This window comes from Plectropomus leopardus, chromosome 15, assembly GCF_008729295.1.
Source record: "Plectropomus leopardus isolate mb chromosome 15, YSFRI_Pleo_2.0, whole genome shotgun sequence".
NCBI lineage: Eukaryota > Metazoa > Chordata > Actinopteri > Perciformes > Serranidae > Plectropomus > Plectropomus leopardus.
The window spans coordinates 25330043-25352202 of record NC_056477.1 but is presented as its reverse complement, the minus strand read 5'-3'; the positions used below and the strand labels follow the sequence as shown (position 1 = coordinate 25352202).

At 39.5% G+C, this 22160-nt stretch overlaps 1 protein-coding gene across 2 annotated transcripts in view; it reads left to right on the top strand.

The window, feature by feature from the left end:
* The window catches only part of LOC121954402 (adhesion G protein-coupled receptor A3), a 216533-nt gene that overhangs the window by 170399 nt on the left and 23974 nt on the right, over positions 1 to 22160 (top strand). For both annotated transcript variants that reach the window (XM_042501885.1, XM_042501884.1), the window contains 2 exons: positions 3224 to 3351; positions 13966 to 14089. In XM_042501885.1, the coding sequence (XP_042357819.1) occupies positions 3224 to 3351; positions 13966 to 14089 (252 nt within the window). The remainder of the gene's footprint in view (positions 1 to 3223; positions 3352 to 13965; positions 14090 to 22160) is intronic.

Below are 22160 nucleotides of genomic sequence, written 5' to 3'. Positions count from 1 at the left end.
CAGACAATTATCACCCTACTGCAAATCCCCTCAGCTCTATGTTTTGTTTTAGCACTTTTTAGCTTTTAGTTCTGGTTTTACCCCTGATAACTTCGTTTAAAAAAAAAAATTATCATTTTTGCTGAAATTGTCACTGTATCCACGCAGTAAGTAGTACATGAGACAGATCATCTGTGGAGAAAAAAAAATCACATTCTTCTGCCTCTTCCTGATGCTTTTAATGGCATTTACACTGCACATTAAAACAGGGGTGTGTCTAGGGTGTGGTCTTAGGTGGCACGAGCCACCCCTGAAATGTGATTGGTCACCCCAGGTGCCACCCTGTTATGACTGGCTGTCCAGTCAGTTTGAACAATTTGAGGAGTAAACTGAATTTTCTTTTATAGGTGGAATTCAGTCTAAAACCTGAGAGGCAATAATGTACCAGAGAAGTGCCCGACTAATTTTACATATAGATACATTTATGAAATTGTTAAAAAAAAAAGTTTGTTCACACGGTCTTATTTATTTGAATTTTTTGGCCCATTAATTTTGTTGGCACTTTACTTGCTATTGTATTGTTTACATTTGGAGGAACATTTGTTCATACTTTATTTAACAAAGTATGAACATTTGTGTGGTGTGATCAGTGATCAGTAGGTCTATTTCTCTTTTAAACTAATGAGAAAGTTTGTTACTCAGCCACCGTTTTAAAAAAAGTTGAGCCAAAACACAGCACAGCCCACCAGTTAAGAAAAAAAAATCTGTGCGAGTTAGCATTTTCTCCTGATGTGTAAATTTCCAGTGGGTGCCTTGGTTTCTTCCCAAAATCCCAAAGATGGCACATCATAACAGTGGCAGATTTATCACTTGAAATTCTTGTTGTTTTTGAAACAATAGGTCCTTGATTTCAGAGGAACACAAAAAGCAGGCGTCTAGTTTCTAGCCACCAATTTGACCACCTGATATTACAATTGTTGCGGGCAGCTTTGATCAGCTGTAGCAAGGTAGCTAATTTAACTAACTTTAATGCCGAGAGTTAGTTGAGAATGTCTTCACTGGCTGAGAAGAAAATGTTTACATTGTACTTTTCTCTTACTTTTTCTACTTGTTTTTGCAAACAACAAATACGTTATATTCACACTTATTGTGAATGTGAAATGTTGTTATTCAATACATTTCTAAAGTGATGTAGTATATGAGCTGACGTTGTCATTTGGAGGTGGGAGTTACAGTGGATGGTGGGATGCATAGTAGGCAAGACTGCAGACATCATTCCAAGTCGCAGACCACTGTTCAGAACCAACAAACAACAAAACCAGTTGTGATTTAGCGAAACAGTGCTATGTTTCCATTTACTTATTTGGCACCAAAAATGGGTGTTTTGTAGCATCTGGAGATGTTTTACCAGCGCATGTCTGGACACCGAGGTGTTTTTACCGGGACAATATGCTGAGTCTTACATTAGATGTGAATGTGAGAGTAGCTCAGGTTCTCTATATGTGTCAGCCCTGCTCAAGGTGTACTCTGCCTCTCACCTATTCTGAGCCAGAAAAAGACTTAAGACCCTCAGGAGTCTGTACAGAGTAACTGGGTATAGATGATGGATGAGTAGCATGTTTTTAGTGCATCAGAAGTGATGCATTTTATGCAGTTTGCAATAAAGACCCAGTGATCTCTTGGAAGTAGCAGAAGTATCAAATAATAATACCTCCAACAAAAATAAAAAAGCCACCAAAATTCCCTTTTATAACTTGACTTTAAGCCTTTAACACCTGGATCAGCATCAGTTTTCTTGTGCTGCATTCAAATGCCTTTTATGAGCGTTCAAACCTCTGAAACCTGGAAAAATTGGTTTCTTTTGCAAACATGGGAAAAAAAGATCCTGTGAAATCTCCAGAAAACTGTTTATAATTCGTAAAATTTGATTTTAGATTATTTTTTAGCAGGCGGGTCATTTTCTCTTTTGTTTTTTACTTTCTTGAAACATTTTACTAATTTCTTGGAAATGTTTGGGCCATTTCTGTTTTAGTTGCTCGTTCGCCTTCTTCCCATTTTTCAAAGAAATCAAGCCAATTTGCTCAGGTTCTAAAGGGTTAAATCTTGGCTCCAAATCTGTCCCTTTCTTTTTTTCCCTTCAATTCACACAGTAAGGCCTTTATTAGACTGATGAGTGTTAGACCGAGTGTGTGCACCACACACTCTCCTGCTCTACATCTCCCCGGCGTCGTGTCCCCCAAACCTTTTATTTCATCTCGAGCCACTATTTTACAACCGTGCTTATAAATACCCGTTGAAGGTCACGACCTCTCACAGGCCCCGACAGGCTCATCAGCCTTTGGATAAACACAGATAGAGAATATCCCACTTGGCTACTCACCAAGACAGTGATGGAGTCAGACAGCGTGCGTGTGTGTGCGTGTGTGTGTGTGTGTGTTTGTGGGATCACTTGCAGACAAAAACTCACAGGGAGCTGGTGAGGTTATGGAGATAAGGTGCTCTTTATTTAGTTATGTCAACATGACGGAGCCTAAACTGTGACATCACCGCCGAATGAAACAGGTGGACAGATTTTAGTTTGTCTTGTGTCTTAATTGAAGAGATCTAAAGGATGCGATAAATTTAAAAGTTGTCTTGACTTTGAGAGTTTTAAGCCGTAGCTGTCAGAATGTGTGCTGTGAGCGTTGAAGGAGTTTCTCGTTGAATAAATTACCAAGCAAAATGGACTGTGATGTTGATAAGGGCTTAATGAGCGTCTGTTAACAATGTGTCTCTTAGAGACACAAAAAGCGACTTAACTTTGTTTTCTTTTCTTTTTTTCCTCCTTTTTGCCTGGCTGCTATCCATTTTTGTTTTGCTTTTTATGTTGGCTGACTAGGAAGATTATGCTATTGTTGCACTCAGTCGCTCCGACTAAGAGTGTCTGCTAAATGCCTGAAATGCAAAATGTAAATGCAAAGGGGAAGAATATTCACTCGACAGGGTTGTTACTCTTTTATGCTGATTTGGACGGCGTTGTGACTCCGAGACATTTCCTTGACATTCATTTGTATTTCGCTCGCATATCTCGTCGGCGCAGTTTACTGTGCCTATGCATGTGGAGAGCTCATCATCTCCGTCTTTCGGGTGGATTGCCAGGACTGTGCAGGCCTGGCTCTTGCTTGCTGATTATATTTATGATACTGTATTTGTGATGACTTCTGTCTGATCCTCACTTTGTCCTCTTTCCCTTTTTCTGCTTTAGGATCTGAAGAAGGTGCTGTCTTTCCCCCCGTACCCAGGGGAGTTTCTGCACCCGGTCGTGTATGCCTGCACGGCGGTCATGTTGCTCTGCCTCTTCGCCTCCATCATCACGTACATAGTGCACCACAGGTAAGAAGAAAGTTGCTGAAGTTTACATTTTAACTTCACCTTAAAGGATAACTTCGGCATTTGTCAAGCTAAACTCTATTGTCCCCTTTTTTTGTTTCTAAGTGATTGGTGTAAAAAATATTTTTTGAATTTGGTTCAGTATTGAGGCCAAGGGCTACAGCTGACAGCCACTCAATGCCTGCAATGTAAGCAAATGGGGCAATTGTGCACTGTCACTGATCATCGATTAAAAGTGGTTATTTTTTTATTTTGCAGGAAGTCAATGACAGAATAGCGGAAGACCTTAAGTGGTAATTAGTGTGTTGTGTTGGAGTACAGAAAGCACAGCTAAGTGTTATCTGAAAGATTTTCGTTACGTTTCAGAGCAAATTGTGTCCTTGAGCAAGACTTAGACACAAAAACAAACAGATCCAAGAAAACATCAGGTAAAGAGACACTTTTGACATATATTAAAACAATATTAAACTTTAAATGACCTACAGTGAAGGTGCACAACTGCCCTATTTGGTTACATTGTGGGCTTAACAAATAGGCTTTAACAAAAATTAATGTTCACATCAGATGCAAAAACATGGGAAAATAGGGTCCAGGTTAAAAAATGCTCAAATTTCCCTTCAATTTAAAATGACACTTGACCAATTTGTAACTAGCTTTGCATCAAAACAATGTGGGTCGTATGTTTGGTGGAACTGTGACCTGATGAACACCCACCACCCCACAGCCACCAGAGGGATGCTGTGTTAAGCTGTAATAGCAAAAGTTTACAAAACAGCAAGTAGAAGCCAGACTGCTTCCTGCACTGTGAATAGCAGCAGCCTAGTTTCACACGTACCAGTTTGTGTGACATCAACCACCAGCAGGAGTGTTTATTGGTCTGGTGCACCGCAGTGCATTCTGGTAGTTGTAGGTTTTCTACCTCTTGAGCAAAAGCATCCTTTTTTTCTGTTTTCTCTGGCCATATAGCGCCAATTAGGAAAGTATTTGTGTCTTTCCTCAGCATAGACATCCTATAAAGAGGCCATTTTCCCAGCAGTGAAATGCATCTTTAAGCCACTAACGTTGCTACATCTGGACACTTTTGTAATCTCTCACCTTTTTTCCTCCATGGTTTGCGGTTTATTTCTGACTCCTCTGTCACAGATCCTGGCTGTGAGTCAGATGCTTTAGGCTGGCGTAAAGCACTGCAGCCTGTCTGGCTAAGAGGATCTAAAACACATACACCACTGTGCGCGTGTGTGTGTGTGTGTGTCTGTGTGTGTGTTTGACAGTCATAGCAGAAATGTATGCTTCTAATACATTCCTACAGGGCATTTAGGCCACCTCTACTCGTGTTATTCCATATGGAGATGAACAGAGGATGGTTTTCGCTCTGTGGCGTCTGTCTGCTCGTCTTTGGTTCATCTGTTGTAGATGCTGCTATTAAAGCAGAGGGAGCCTGACTGGCATATTATTTCAGCACACCAATTCATCATCTGTTTTTCTTGTAGAGCATCAGTCACTTTATCATGTCCATGGCAATAATGCAATATTATTGTAATAGCTCCCCATCCATTTTAATATAAAGGAAATGGGAAACATCTAAAATGTCATATTTGTTAAGAAATATTGTTTTATTCCTAGAATAACGCAGTTGACTGATATTTTCTTAGACAGAAGTACTGGGTTTTATTTATCTTCTCATGTTGTTACTGTGACTAAAGCGCAAAATGCATGAAAGTGTGTGAGCACACAGCAGCAGTTTGAGTTTGCATCCATCTGTGACACCTGGGGCAGAGACAGGGTGCGTCCTTCTGCAGTCAGACGGTGATGACAGCATCTGGGGCTCCAAACAGCAGCATCACTTATACTGTCGTCTAGCACTGCAGTATTGACTGAAGGAAAAATTGAAACTGCAATACAGGCAGCAGGAGCAATTTCAAAATTGCAGAAGATTGAGATTTTTGATTCGAGTGAAATGTAAACAGTTTTCCAAACGCCACTGGAGATTCTGGTGTTGTGTGCAGGATTTGTGTATTTTAGTAAAACTTTATGCAAAATAAAATACACAACCATGACATTGTTGGGTTGGTTGGAGGGTGTGAAGACATTTTATTTGAAATGAGATATAAAAAACTGAGCCCCCTTTAATGTATGGGAAAAAACATATATTAAAAAGATCTCTTTAAAAGGAATCTTTGAAACAAACATTGACATTATAGGTGCTAAACTAAAATAACTAAGTCATCATTGTTGAATTTAAGTGTAAACAAAGTTACATAAAGATCTAAAACGGCTGTTTAACAGGTATTATATTAGATTTGCAAGCTTATATTTTATAAAGATGGGGCCTGTCTGCATTAAAGTCTAAGATTTAGCATCTTAACTTTCACCCCATTACAATTTATATGTGAAAAATCATTATTTGCATTTATAAACATGCAATGATGCCTTTTGCAGTTTTGCCAAATGTATTAATATTTCTTTCAGAGCGAACTAAATGTGTTCACACGCATTAGTATTCTGGTCTTAAGGCTGGGACACATGCTGTGTCTTTTACTGCCTGGAAAATGCGAGGTGGGGCGCTGGGTTCTACTCCCGTGCCTAGTCTGTGCCAACTTTCAAGGGCGCAGAAGCAGGTTGCGCCTGATGTTGCTAAGCAACCGTAACCAGCACCCGAATCTGTAGCTGAAGCCTACTTAACCAGAAATGCAAAGTTCAGAGTTTCTTCTTCCAGGCGTTATTTTTAAGTGTGTATTTGGCCTAAAATGTTGTCCATAGTACTCTGGTATCTCTGGTGAGCCCTGCACTAAAATGACTTCTTCTCCATATTTACAACAGACTGATAGTTATGAAAGAAAGAAAGATATCCACTGGCTGTGATCGGTTGTTCCTGGTCACATAACATGCATTAGTGTTTTTGCATTTCAAAAGGTTACCTCAGAGCACAACCGTTGCTCCCTTAAAAACTGGCATTCAGGAACACTTGCTTGCCGGTGTTGCTTTCTCTTTTGAGCAGGCCTTCTGCCCATCTACATTTAAACTATAGATTTGATGGCAGAAAAAAAAAGCGGCGTGTATGTGTCCCTTTTTCTGGTTTTGTTCATTTTTATGTCCCCCACTCCGTACATCTGTACCGTTCTTGTCAATTTAAAAACTGAAGAATTACTTGAGGGAATCGATTCAAATTTGGCACAAATGTCCATGTGGATTCGATGATGATTTGATTAGATTTTGGTGGTCATAGATCTTTTCTTTCTTCTGAACATGATATCTCAAAACTGCCTTTAAGGAATTACTTCAAATTTGGCACGAACATTTACTTGGACTCAAGGATGAAGTGATCAGATTTTGGAGGTCAAAGTCACTGTGATCTTAAATCCATCCTCCTTCTTGTGAACTTGATATCTCAAGAACATTTTGAGGAATTTTCCTCCAATTTGACACAGTAGTTCAACAAGACTCAACAATGAACCAATTAGATTTTGGTAGTCAAAAGTCACTGTGACCTTGTGTCTGTCTCATTCTTGGGAATGTAATATCTTCAGAAGGCCTTCGGGGAGTTTCCACACATTTGGCACAAACGTCCACTTTGACTCTGAAAAGAAGTGATTTGAAATTAGTGGTCAGAAGGTCAAAGTCACGGTCATGGTAAGCTCCACAACATGTTTTTTGGGCATAACTCAAGGATTTATATGCTAATTATGACAGTTTTCCACACAAATGTCAAATAGGATAAAATAATGATGTAATGACATTTTATATCTAAAAGGTCAAAGGTCAACTTCACTGTGACATGATAATGTTTTGCAAAAACAACATACAAAATGTGCTGATTGCAGAGATCTTTTGTGCTGCTGGTTTTAGATGTGTGTGGCATCCATGTTTTCAGATATTGATGTAAACTGTCACTGCAACTTAATTGGTTATTGGTTATGTAACTAGTTGGGATATGAAGTTGATATGGAACATGAAAAATCTAGTTATTTAAATCCATGTATAGACAAACGTAGCAATATCCAGGTTTGTGATTGCTTGCCTTTGGGTGTGTCTTCACCTGCAGAACATGTTTACATGCAACAGTAGCCTATTTCTATGGGAGTGCTTCAGCAAGCACTAAGACCAGAGGAAGAGCTTACCCTACTTTCTGAAATCAGGATAAGGTGTTTACATAGGTGAAACATAACTGGTATACTTCAAAATATGATACTTGCATGCATGTAAACACACCCATTCCTCACAAAGTGCTTTTCAGAGCTAAAAGACATTAATTCCAATCCAAACCAGAGAGAAAAAAAGCCCATATTTAAGATATGAAGCCAGAGCTTTTGTGGTGTCTGTCACACACAAGGGAGGGTTAGAGGGTTTTTCTTTCAACGGCGCTCACATTAACAAAATCCAACACCTACTCATCCTCCACACCTCCCTCTAGGCACTCCCCAGCACTAAAACACATCTCTGTTTAGTAACACTTTAGTTATGTAGTATCACTCCAGCTGACTGACAGTATCGGAGCCGCAAAGCCCCGGGACTGCGTGTTAAATGGGCAGAATGTGAGGGAGGCTGTTCAAGAATAGGCACAGTAGATTGTGCATGTTTGAATTTGTCACTTTCTCACTGCAGCTCGCTGACACATACACACATGCATAAATATATGCATAGGCTACAGCATGTGCTGTTGGTTCTGTCTCTGCCAGCAAGATGGAATCTGATCTGTGATTATGGGTGCAGGGCTGATATGTGATGTGTGAGCCTCGCGTAACACAGTGGTAGCTATCATGTAGGGCTGAGTATCGTTTGATAAATTGAAATACCAAGTAAGTTATACCATTAGAGTAATTCATTTTATATGTTTTTTTTCTTTGCTTCATTTGATACCCATCATGTGAATGGAAGCATTCAGCTGTGTTAAATGTCACCAGATGCCACTGGCGGGTAGTATAGCCATACTTTTGATAAATAGGTTCCATCTTCACATGATAAACTGCCAAATCTATCAAATAGACCACCCTCGACTGCACCATACCACGGGCTGTATGGGTTGTACGTGCCATGGTGGGGGGCCAATCACATTAAAAAAAAAGAACGCTTTGATTGGCAGTGAGCAAAACCATGCTAATAGTCTTTTTTTTTTTGCCCTATATCTGCATACAAAAATGACCAAATACAGGTAGTACTAGATTGTTTTGATTGATACCTTAAAGGTATTGAGTGCCAGTACCCAGCCCTTGCATTATGTCTTTGAACCCAGAATCCTTTGGCACAATTTGTGTCAAAAGTGTTCTTAGAGATTCATTCAAGCCTTTATTTAAGACTTGGGAAATCAGTTGACGGAGACCCTTATTTTCAACGATGCCCAGCATGAACAATGACTTTAAAAACAAATAGTTGCAATTAAAATATACATGATAACAGCACACAATAATAGCATGAAAAAAAAAACTAAAGATAAAGAAAAACAGGATAACAAACATGCTGTGGTGTAGAAGTGCAAATAAAAACATTTAAACTCAAGTAAAACATGATCTGAAAAAAGGCATTTAAACAGCTGTAATGGTGGAAGAGTGTCTAAATTTAAGTTCTTTTGCAGGTTATTCCATTAGCACACTGATGTCACGCACATACTGATGGAGTCAGATGTCAGAAGAACGTAGTCTTTTCAGTGCTCAATGATACGAAACGAGGACAAATATTAAAACAATTTAGAATTTGTAGGATTTATCCTGTGACTTCAGATCTTGTTACAGTTTGGTTTTTGCCCAGATTGCTGCGAGGTGGACAACTATCACATTGTGCTGGTAGTGGTGCTACTACTAATGTGTTAATAGAATTACTCTGTAGGTAAAGAGTTTGTTAGCAACTGACACAGGATGACTTTCCGTGGTAGAGATGCCAACATGCAAAGACATGTTGCTTATATGCAAAAAAAAAAAAGAGAAATAAAATTTAAAAAAAAAAACACTCAGTAACATAATTACACTTTCTGTTAATGCAAAGCATGATGGGAATCTTGGTGAAAGAATTACTTGCTAATGATTCCATGAGAAGGAGAAATACAAAAGAAATGATAAAAATGTACTGCATACAATTTGAGATGTGCTTATGCGGTTAATAATGACTATGATTGTGCGAATTTGATCATGTTTAGAGAGAAGTAATGGCCCTAAATAAACAAACTAAGTATGAATATATACTCTCATGCAGAGCTGGGGGCGATAGTTCAATTAATTTATTTATCAGCTTTAAGTTGAATGATAATGGCAATTTAATCATGCTGTTTTGTGTGTATTTTCCATCCAGATCAAAGATTCACAGGCAACAAAATAAGATACTTAAAGCTCCTATGATCAGTATGTTTATATTAAAGGTTCTGTAGGATTCAGGGCATTAATAAAGCACTGAGCCATTACTTGCTATGTAAAGATATAGTGGAGTAATGTTTCTGTTTGTGTTATAATCCAAGCTGCTCTCTGCTTTGTTGTGGTTGGTGTTTATCCCACTGGCAAGCTCAGTGCAACCACTTTGCACCACAGTTGTTACCAGGGGCTCACCCTCCAGGCTAACCAGGTTTAGACCATAAGCACTGTTGTTTAGACCTGTTTTTGAAGTATGCACAGTTAGCTGCTAGCCTATGGCTCAGCCTCCATGTTATGAGCCAGATAATATATATACTCTGAATCTTGCATCCAGGCCCTTCAAAAAGGGTCAGCTGACTATGTCTAATCTAACTCAGCTCTACAAAGCTCTATAGCGTCTTTTGACTCACCATTTCAGTTTTACAGCCTCTACTGTTTTAATTCAGTTTCATGGCTCTCATCAGTGTCCTTTCCAGCTGTATCAGGCAGCTGTTTGCTGTGACAAAGCTCTGATAAGCCCACTGTACAACACCTGCTCTGCAACACACATCAGACAGACATTAGCAGTTTGATGGTGAATATAGCAGAAAATTTAGCAGCAAAAGAGCTACATGTTTTCTTAGGAGTTGGTGGAGACCATAGACTCTATGGACAACATGACAGCGCCCCCAAAAGTGTAACTTTTCGATCTGGATCACCCCCTGGTGTCTGGCTGCGGTATAGGTCATAAAGCCCTCCCCTCAATGTAAGTGAGTGGGATATAGGCCAAACTAAAAACTCAAAGTACACCAAATACATTTTTCCAAAAGATGTTTTTTGTCACTGAAGGTAGTTCTTTTCAGCATGGTGTTTGTTTAAGTCATTTGTTATCATTTTAATAAGTTTGTTTTGAATGAGTTATTACATTCCACAAAAAAAGGATTTTCCGCCATGATCGACAGCTGTGTGTGCCGATCCATGCGCTCGCATTCAGTGGGGCTGCTTGCAATTTGTTGGACGGGTGTTTTGGGTGGAACTCCCCCATCGTGGATGTTGCTACTGCGCAAACTCTGGCTCCAAATGAAGTCACCAGCGCAATGTGGCAGCGGCCATATCAGGGATATTTTAGCCTCACTTAAGCATAGCGGAGGTTAAGTGGGAGTGTGTCGTCCAGGTTTATATACAGTCTAGGCTGGAGACCAAAAGAGAGCAAAAAAATAATTCCCCACATATTATAAGGAGATACTTTGTCACTGTCATGTTAACAGCTTGCTCCGATCCTCAAGTGGCCAGAAAAAACTGTTTTGAGTTTTTGTGTGATGTACAGTTTATTGCCCTAAACATAAATTACATTTTATATAGGTGACTTGCCAGATTTTTATACATATATTAGTATCAGGGATATTTTTTTATATTGTGTTATTGATTTCAGCCACACAGCGCAGGCCTGTTGCTGCCAGGTTGCTGCCTTTTCTCCATCATAATTAGCATGAAACCACTTCCATTCCTCCATTTAACAGTGCTGCTACCTATGGTTTATGGGACTTATCAGCATGTTTGGAGCGTGTCTTCCACCAGTGAAATGGCTCAGTTGACTCTACCCATTGCATAATATGTCATATTATACTGTGCATAGCTTTATTGTCCCTTACAGTTGGCTCAGCAGTGGGTGCAGGGTGAGAGAGCAGATGCAGAGAGAGGACAGTTCCCCCCCACCACCACCTACCCTCTGGGAGACGGGGATATGGAGGGTTGCCAGGTTAATGTACTTGACCCAATGAAAGCCCAGAGCAGAGCCTATGAAAACCCCCTTCCAGGGAGGCCAGGAGCCGGCCTGATTTATGGCCTCTTTGCTGGATGGAGTTCAGCACTTGGACCACGGCACAGGCATCGACAACAGCAGCTTTAACTCTCCCTCCTCTTCCACAGAGCAGTGAAGCCCGGCCCCAGACACGCCTCATAGCTCACTGCTGAGCCACTGCTTCATCTACAGTTGACTCACGTGCAGCCGGGGCTCCGCTCCTCCATTTTGGGGAGTGGAGATTTCCAGAACAAGGTTATATAATTTCAAATGGTGACAGTGACTGTAACCATGTAGGGAGGGAGCTGACACAGGAAAATAATTAAATGAATGGATGGTCTCTTAATTCGCACACTGCAACAAATATGTTAGTATTGTCTGTCCTATTTAGCCTACTCTCTAACAGCTAGATGGAAAACTGTAATGTGGGTTAAGTGACCTGCCCATGACTGTGTAACCCTGCGGCCGATGCCATATTTCACAAAGTGCATATGAGTGCATAGTTTCACATAGTGAAAACCTCAATTAGCCCAGCCAACTGGAAGCGATCTCTTTTTATTTTATCATCAAACCAGCAGTGATTCATGTTTCTTTGCATATACCTCCGCATGTATTGTGCAGTACAGTATGCGTGTAAGCTCTTTTAAGAATCAGATCTGTGAAAAGCCCTCCGCCTGAGGTCCATCAACCAAAATACAGATTATACAGTTTGTAGGAAGTGTAAGCATTTTCTCATCTGACAGTTTAAATTTTAAAAAAATACATTCAAATTATTGTCTTTCACAGCATACACGTAGGGTTCGACCTTTTGAGAAGTTGTAGATCGTGAAAACAAATCTTTAAAAAAAAAACACATAAACATTCCTGTGAACACTATTCCTCTGAAGTTCAGTCAAAATGAACTTAAAAGCAGTACGTGTCTGTCAGTGAATGGCATAGATCTTCTTTGAATGTTTGTGTTGTTTAAGCTCTGCATAAAGGAAATCTTATGAGAAAAGCATTTGTTTTTTGTACAGTCGCCCCAAAAGTGAAAGACAGCAGCATGGTTTCAAGTTCTACTTATTTCTACTAGATAATCAGAGTTCACATTTTGACTTTTAATGTTGACTCAAATTATTCATATAGTCTCGATTTTATTTTAGATTCTGACGAGTGTACTCTTTTATTTGGATTAAATTAAATCTGCAATAGGGGCTAAAGTTTGAAAATCCTTATTTGAGTGTAATATTAGTAGATTTTATGAGTTCATGTGGTAGCATGATTGATGACATACTCAATTAAACATTTGTTTACGGTAAAAATTCACTCTCTTTTGAAGTGTATTTGGTCAGTCATAAAACCTCATGTTGCTCCTAATGCACAAAATAGAGATTGATAAGCACAATGTGGTGTAATTAAAATGTTGCAATGTTTGATTTGGTAACAACCATAAAAAAATAAATGGTATGTGACATAAAAAAACAACAAAAAACAGGTCCTTTAAATAATTTGCCTTAAAGGGACAGTTCATCACAAAATCAAAAATGCATGTTTTTTCTCTTACCTGTAGTGCTATTTATCAATCTAGATTACTTTGGTTTGAGTTGCAGTGTTGGAGATATTAGTTGTAGAGATGTCTGCCTTCTTGCCAGTATTATGGAAATATATGGCACTTGGCATGTGGTGCTTGAAGCGATAAAAACACTAATGGCGTCTTCCGCAGCTGAGCTGTAGCGTCAGTTAGCTCAGTAGTGCTAGCTGAGTTAGCAGTGATGCATGCGTCCGTCTGTCCAGTGATACAGTTGGTGGGTGTATTTTGATAGAAAGAAAAAAAATCCTACATGAAACTGCTCACAACAAGGTCTGTGGATTATCTTGAGTAACCAGGTCATGATTTCTGGCAAAAGACATTAGTCATGTTTCAATGTATTTTCTTGGCTCTTTGAGCTCCACAAACCATCTAGTTCCATTTGATTGGTGACAAGGCAGAAATCTCTTGCTCTACCAAAAAACATCTAGATGTAAAATAGCACTACAGGTCAGAGGAAAAATATGCATTTTTGATTTGTGGTGAATTTTTTCTTTCAACTCATGAAAAATTTGTTTTTTTTGTTCAATTAATTATGTTGAACAACTTGGAAATATTAATGTGAATAGCTACCTTTCAAAGATGAGCCAAGGTCGAAGTGTTTATCAGTACACTTGAAAACATTCCATTATTCAGCACATGTCTTTGCAGCAGTGTATGTAATGGCTTGTTTGCGGTACTCAAAGTCTATGAGCAGCATTCCCCAGGCACTCCTGTGGTTGTTAATCTATATGGCAGTAGCAAGGTAAAAGAAAAGGAGGATTTATGCAGACCTTGTAAAAAAAGGCCGTCTTAAATCATACCCGAAGTGACTGATGGGCTATATACCTCGAAAACCGAATCTCAATGAGGTTTTACTTTATGATAAACCACGAAACATTGTGGGGTATGGTATTCACCTGCTAATTACTTTGATTCTTGTTCTCTTTTGGCAGCGCAATCCGCATCAGTCGGAAGGGATGGCATATGCTTCTCAACTTCTGTTTCCACACGGCTCTGACCTTTGCTGTGTTTGCCGGCGGCATCAATCGAATCAAATACCCCATCATCTGTCAAGCAGTAAGTGCATTCCCTTTTCATTCGTCCCACTCTCAATGCTTTCCAGAAAATTGATTATGAATGTCTATTCAGGTGTTGGCAACCAGAACCAGAGTGCAGTATGTGGATGTATAGTAACCCAGCTTTATGTGTCTTTTATGCTTCAGCTGCATGTATGGTCGAGTCACTCTTTCAGTAAAGTGTTGACACAATGAGCCCCGATGATTCAGGCTTTCACGTCATGAATGCATTCACTCTCTGTCTCTCTATTGTCTGTGTCCACTTTTGTTGCCTGGGGTTAGTGGTGGGTGGCGTAGCCAAAATGTTATATCATTTTTGTGGAAATTTTTCAAAAGTGGCAGTGTACAGACCATTTTCTGCTCATTAGAATTCCATACAGAAGTGTTTTTCCATGGAGGTTTAACTTTGCACTTACCATGTCGCTGTTTGATGACTTTAACATAGGTATTTTAACATTTTTGATCCATTAACAATTTGGGATTAACCGTTTGAAACCTGAGCAATGCAGTTGGATTTTGAAGCAATGCTCTTTATGGATGTCAGTCTGTTGATCGGTTGCTTGTTCTGAAATATTTAAATAACTACTGGATGTATTGCCATGATATGGTCCCTAGAGGATTAATCACACTCCACCATCAGCATGTCAGAGTTTTCACTTGTCCCGGTATCTCAACATCTATTAGAAGGATTTGCAACAGATATCCATAGTTTGCAGAGGGTTTTGTTTATTCAGGGAAAATTGACTGAGCAATTAGCTCTTTTACAGCGATGCCCTTCAGGAGGCTAAAAGGATATATAATGCATGACAGTAATAAATTCAATAAAAACAAATAACTAGCAGCAATGACTGTCAAAAGTGGTAGATTGCAATAAAATCTGTAAGAAAAAGGGTGGACAAGATTAACTAGCAAACCAATATGCAACTAGTGAAAACAATGCACAACAGAAAAACAAATGGTAATAATTCTGACAATAAAAACAATAAATCACGATCATGTCTGTGAATCAACCACAGCAGGAGCAACGTACTGTACATCTAACATAAACTTAAAATGACAGACACATTATAATAGACACCATTTCAATACCTCTTGTGACATACCCAGTTATTTGGTGCAAAATAATAAAACTAAAAAGTACTTTACTAAGCTCAATACTGATCTGATGTATCCAAATTGATCGTCATTTAGCTCTAATAATCAAGTCACATACTGTAGTTTTCTCATATTTTATGACTGAATACCTGCAAAATTAACAACTTTCCCATGAGGACCACTTGTAGATGGTAAGATGGTAAACAGTTTACTTGCGAAACATAGGCATGTTGGCACTGTCACTGAGCATCCACTCACATTAGTGTTTTGTCAAAGCGTCTCTAAGCCTAAGTACACCCTTAAAGAGCCTTAGCTCTGAGCATGGCTGTTTGATCTCCATCTTGTTTAAGATTGTCTTGCATGTTGACTCTGTGCTCTTTCATGTGGTTGCAAATTAGCTTCACCTAAATGCAATTACCAGCAAAATGTTGGCATTGTTTTCAAACCCCAGATACATTACATTTGTATGTTACTATGTGGCAGAAATGTTGAAACAACATTTCTCTACATTCCATTAACGCTGTGGTTAGGTTTAGGGACAGAAACCACTAGGTTATGTAAAGAAAACATCATGTAATGGATTAAAATACTCACTTTTGGCAGCAAAGTCCCAGCAAAAAATGTAACATTGTCTCTCTAAAAATAATGGCTTTACATGGAACTATCCTGGCAGGAAACACAACAATGTCTCAGTAAAAAAAAAAAAAAATCGTTGCAGTATTCTGTCCAGAAATATTGCATTGTCAAGGTAAAAAACAACCACTTTTCATTGCAGTATTCTGACCGAAAATGTGACATTGTCAAGCTAAAAAACAACTGCTTTTCGTTACAGTATTCTGGCAAGAAATGTTGCATTGTCTAAAAATAACCGCTTTTTTTCTGTCCCCGGTGGAAAAACAGCAGTGTCACTGTACAAAACAAAAGCTTTTCATGATATTATCCCCTGTGGAAACACAGACACGGGTCACTAAAAACACCCATGTTTGGCTGTTAAAAACAAGTTGAAAACCCAATGGTCTCGAACAGTGGTCTGCAGCTTGGCAGGCGTGTCGCCTTGGTGTCATGCCATCCATCGTTCCCGACAAAGTAACCCCAAATAATACATCACAAGCGCATCTGTGGTTTGCAAGAAAATATAATGCCAACAATTCCTCTTGGCGACTAATTACCTTCACTTCCATCGACCTTCATCTCTTTGCTTACATGAAGTATTTATATTGGTGCAGCTTGTAAAGGTGATCTCTATAGGAAACACTCAACCTTTAGTCTGCAAAATATGAATAGAAAAAGAGGAAAGATGGCTTTCTGAAGTCTCCTTGGATCATCGTACATGCAATACCGTCTCCCACTGCCCGAGATGATGGATAAAGAGGAGCTGGCCCCATCTTGTGATGCAGCGGTGTGTCCCCTCAGTTGGACTCTTTGACCCTTTGCAATCAGTGTGTTTGGCCACATGGGTGGCGCCTCCATCTCTGCAGCCAGCAGTTATGAATGAGTGAGCGAGGCTTGGTGAGGGACATGGAGATTTGGGATGTCAGGATAGATTTGGAAACAGGTCAGAGAAAAGCTTTCTTGCCTGCTGGCCCATCACTATTTTTAGGATGTTATAAGTCAAAAATGGAGGCGCAACAAGGCGGAAGACCTAGATGTGTAATAAATACAGACTGTCTATAACGTTTTAAAGGAACTGGAAAAAATCAAAGTGTGTTGTTGATGGAAATACGCTGTAAAACATTTTTTTGTTGGTTTTTTTTTGGGGGGGGGTTTCCATCACCAGGCACATCATGTGTGAAAGATAAATTAATTAATTATTAAAAAACTACACATTAGAAAATCATCAATGTCCTAATATTTATGCCAAAAAACAAGCTGATCATTTTTTAGAGTTTTAAATTTTAAGAAACATGTAACACTCAAGTGTTTTAAATTCCGTAATAAAATCCATTTGTTGGCTACAAATTACTTTTAAATTAAATTATTGTAAAATCTAACTTTATTCCTGTAAAAAAAAAACCTACAGTAATCTAAATTCTACAAAGAAATATCATTATTTCAACATATTCTTACTTTAAAATCAGCTGTTTTCTGTGGTCCAGTGCTTTACACAATACTACTGTAAACTGAACACTGTGTTATTGATTTTTTTATTTACAGTTTTATGATGTTATGATTTTTACAGCACTTTGCTGTTAACTTCACATACATTTTTTTTTTTTTTTTTTTTTTTTTTTTTTTTTTTTTACAGCGGAACTATTTTGGAGAGACGGATAAGACTTGACATATGTTTGATGGTGTTGAAATCTGTGTCAAGATGAAAGTCAAAAAGAGAGAATGTGAGAATGAAATTGTAATGTTTTCTTCTTTTTTCTGGTTACTTTTTCACATGGTTGGAAAGCCATGTGGTCTCTGTGGATTTCCTTTCCAGTTGATTGATAGCTGGACCTGTTCAGGTTGTGAGCATGAAACGTCAGCTGGAGCCGGGCATCCTCCACTGTCAGCTCACCTGAGCGGGGGTGCATTTGCTGTATGTAGCCACAAAGAGATTGATGTTCACTTCTTTTCTACTTTTCACTCACGCTTTCAACTGCCTTCGCTCACACGCTGTTCACTATGAACTGGCCTTGTTCGCTGCCTTTACTGTGAGCTGCAGCCGGTTTGGGACTCAGCTGCTTCTCCTGCTGTCATAACCGCTTAAGGTGGCCAACGTATTACACAGAGTAAAGACTCCACCTCGACATGCTGAAATGCAGAGCGTCATATTTCATGCCTGAGCCTCCTAGCACGAGGCTCAGTGACAGGGAACTCTGTAAGGAGTCACCATTCGTGTCACGGCCGTCAGGTTTTTCTCAAAAGGCAGCTTCGCTCTCACACCTGCTGCCTGCTATTTAACATCCCGTTAATCACCTTACCACATATAGTAACTATTTGACTCTTTACTCTGCTGACACTCATTTTAAGGATGTGGCTCACAGTCTAAATACTCCCCACCACCCGCGCAAGATCAGAAGACATCAAAATGCAGCTTTAATAGTGTGTTAATACTGAAAATGATCATCATTTTCTAATGAGGCATACTTTATAGAAGGTGTATAAGTCATAGCTTGAGCCAGACCAATAAATTGTCAGTCCTGTATTAATTACAATTATTTATTGGCACTGGATTGGCGGATGATAAGTAACAAGAAGTTAGAGCACAAATGGCGAAGATTTGTTTAAGGCACTTAAAGAGCAATGCAATGCTAAATTGTGTAAACCAGAGAATAATCTCACCTTCATTTTCCAACTGCAGCATGTTTGGTACAAATCTCTGTTACATTTTAAAAGCTAAATTGAGCATCTTCAGCTTCAGTAACATAAGATACTCCAGAGTTAAATGAATATGCAGGCATGGTTAGATCAAAATTGGGTATGGCTTTGCGAATACCCAGTGATACAGTGCTGTAGGAAATGGATAAATAAAAACTTAGCCACATTTTTTGGATATGTCGACATAGTTTTTCACCAACTAACATTGAGCACACTCCCCTGGATTGGATATTTGCCCCAAATCACATTCAATTGGCCCTATTGCAGGATGAGTCAAAATGTTTAAATGTCACAAAAAGAAAGGGATTTTGATAAAGCAAAACATATAAGTGAGTTTGTATATATGTTCCTACAGAAACTATATATTTGAGTCATGTTTAATGTAATATCCAGCCAAGCCACTAGGGTGTTTATTGCACTGGCTATAGAAAACCCCAGTAATGAGAACCCGGAAATCTGTTAGCATTTCAGCATGTCCAGTTCTCTCATTTCGAAAACATGGGTTTCTGTTAAGAAGCTTTAAATAAGATCTGTGGTTAACACTGCACTGCACTTTTGGCTCTTTTCTTTAGCAATGCGGGGGGTAAGCGGGTGTGCATCGTCCATCTTTATACAGTCTTTGGTGAAAACAGACCAGAGAGAGAGAGAGAGACACAGCTGCAGCAGAGCCAAAGTGGCGCACTTTTAAATCAATCAGTTTTATCGGCGATTATTAAAATAAAACGCAGATACAGATGATGCCAAATATCAGCCCCAATAATCAGCCAGGCTGACCCCTATTCCAAATGTCAGTGACGTCTGCTCATGTGGCACACCTCCTGCAGTTCGAGTGCAGGTGTCGCTGGCAGTGCCGTCACGTGGCCCTGCTGTCGCTCTTTAACTTATTTAACATTCGTTCATTTATCTAATTTTTTTATCCCAGGGCCTCTGCATGTTTCTTGCTGCTCCTCCTTTACCCAATCACCGCTAACAGGACAACTCTCCACAGATTTGGGCAGGAGCCCAGATTGTCTGCTGCTCCGCTGGGATGGAGGCAGGCCCCACCAGACACAATTTGGGATAATTACAGGACCGCTCGAGGAGATGTGTGATCGCACGACGCACACGGGCACACATACACGCCGAAATGCACACACTCGTACGCGCACTGCCTGCTGAGTTCTCTCCCCAATCATCCCACCTCCCCTCTATACACACACACATACACCCCCCTCCCCTTCCCTCCTCCCAGGGGGACACATAAGTACATGCTCTCCCTCCGACAGAGGGAACTTCAAGGAGCTCTGAAACTAGCTCTGGCAGCTCTCGCAGCACTTCAAGCATGCACTCCCCACCCAGCCCTCCACCCCACACCCTCCTCCCTCCCTATCCCCACCTGCATCCTATACTCCTCCCGCTCTCTATCTGTATGCCACTCTTCAGTCTTGCACCGCCTCCCCGCCCATTGTGGCACTGCCGCTATGCAGCATCCGATGTCTTTACGGCCTCAAAGTCAAAGTCATCTCTGATCTCTGTTTCTATCTTTTCCTCCAACAGGGCTCGTTTTGTCATTGATTTGAGCAACGCCCCGGCTGTCACACTACATCTTCTGTTTGCTTGTATTAAGCACAACAGCATGCAGCGTATCCTTGCCCCCTCCCTCCCCCGCTCTCACCTCATCTTACCTTAGACCATCACAATTTGGATGAGTTGATTGTTCAGCGAGTGTGACCACCGTTAAATAACCTATTAATTTAGCAAAGAGCTCGGCTGAGGATGTGACCTAGATCTGAGGTTACATCCAACTGTCAGCTTAAAGATGCTTTACAGAGGATTTCCTCATTAGTGTGCCACTGTGAAATTAGTTGTGACGGCAAAGTGGGAAAAAAAAAAAACTCTACATATTACAGTATCTGCAGTGATTTGCTTTGTACTTCCATTGGGTCCAATTTGAGTGTTCCTGAGCTCATTCCCCTCACATGTGAAATGCTTCCGGTAGACTGGTTACTTATGCATCTAAAACAGTAGGGAGCCGATATAATGAATACAGCCATGGAAGACAGCTTAGAGGGACCTTTGAATTTAGCTCACTGTTAGTATATGCTAAAGTTGTTAAAACTATTCATCTGACAGTGTTACCTTTAAAGGAAATTCCACACTACACTAAAGGTGTTGTTCTAAATAAACTCTAAATAAACTAAAAGTGCTGAGGTGTAAAGCTTTGCAGAGAATGATGTCAGTGAAGTCAGCCACACATGTCAATAACTGAATAATGGAGTGAGTTACTCACTGTTTAAATAGCAACATATTAGGTCCAGAACAAACAATCGGTTTGTTTTGTCCTTCAGGCTGTTAGATGAGCTCGCAGCTTATTATCTGCATTGTTCTGTTTTGTATTATAACTCTGTGGCACTATTGCTTTTGTGCTGTTTTAAACTGTTGGCAGTGGGTTTGTACTGTGTACATTGTTGTGCTATTAAAGGGACAGTTCTCCTTGAATCAGAAATACATATTTTTTTTCTCTCACTTGTAGTGCTATTTATCAATCTAAATTGTTTTCAGTCTTGATTGTTTTGCAAGAAATTAGTAGATTTAGATTTTGTATTTAAAGCAAGAGCAAATAGAAAAAAGCTAGAAAGAATCATCATGATAAATATTTAAAATATATTAATTATTTAAACACATTATTAGAATTTTTAAGATTTTTATGAAGGTAATTTCCCTGTTTTTTTTCACTTTCTTTTTCTCTCACTTTTTAGAATCATTTGTCAGGTAATTTTCTTGAACTTTTTAATAATTTCTTGCTAATTTTTGGGTCACTTCTTTTTTTCCGTTGCTCATTGCTTCCTTGTCATGTATTTGAAAAAAAAAATCAAATCAGTTTACTCAGGTTTCAAGGGGTTAAGTGCAGAAAAATGCACAGCTTGTTGTGGTGACTTATTAATTTTACATTACACATTAAGTCACATCCTCTGTCTCTTCCCACTGAAGACATCAAGACTTGACTTGTATCAAACATGACGTCTTTGTCTTTGTCTTGTCACATCAGTTCCTGTTTTACACAAATGGCCATGAAGGGCACTTACCTAGAAGCACTGCAGAGCTCACTGGCTAACTGCAGTTAACAAGTCGACTGTATGTTGTTGTATAGTACGTGTAAAGCTGTTAACACTGTGTATTAATACTACAGAGAGACACATTTGTTTAAGTGGCCTCACATGTAGTATGCAAAATACAGAATTACCCTTTTGCTGTCACGATTTCATGAGTCTGAATCAAACTATTTTTTTACTGGTGGGCAGTTTAATGAATTCATGCATCATTGACACCCGTCCTGCGTGATGTAAGAGGGAGTTTGAGGTGACAGAAGCTGTGGCTTTTTAACAGGGACACATTGATCAAGTTTTCTGGGGCTGTTTCCAGCTTCCCGTTGTGTTAACTGTGTGATCATTGTGCTGCTCACTGAGCCGATCACTCACTGAAATTATGTATTTTCCCAGATTTTTGCTAACCAAAGGACATCAGGTGAAAGCACACTGCAAACTGTGAACAGCAAAACATCAAAATAGGACTGAACTGTCTCAATCAACCTGTCCATGTGCTGACTGATTATGGGGCTTATCAAAACATACTGTATGTAGCCCTTTAAAGCATGATCAAATTGACTTGATTTATTTTATTTTTTTTTAAAA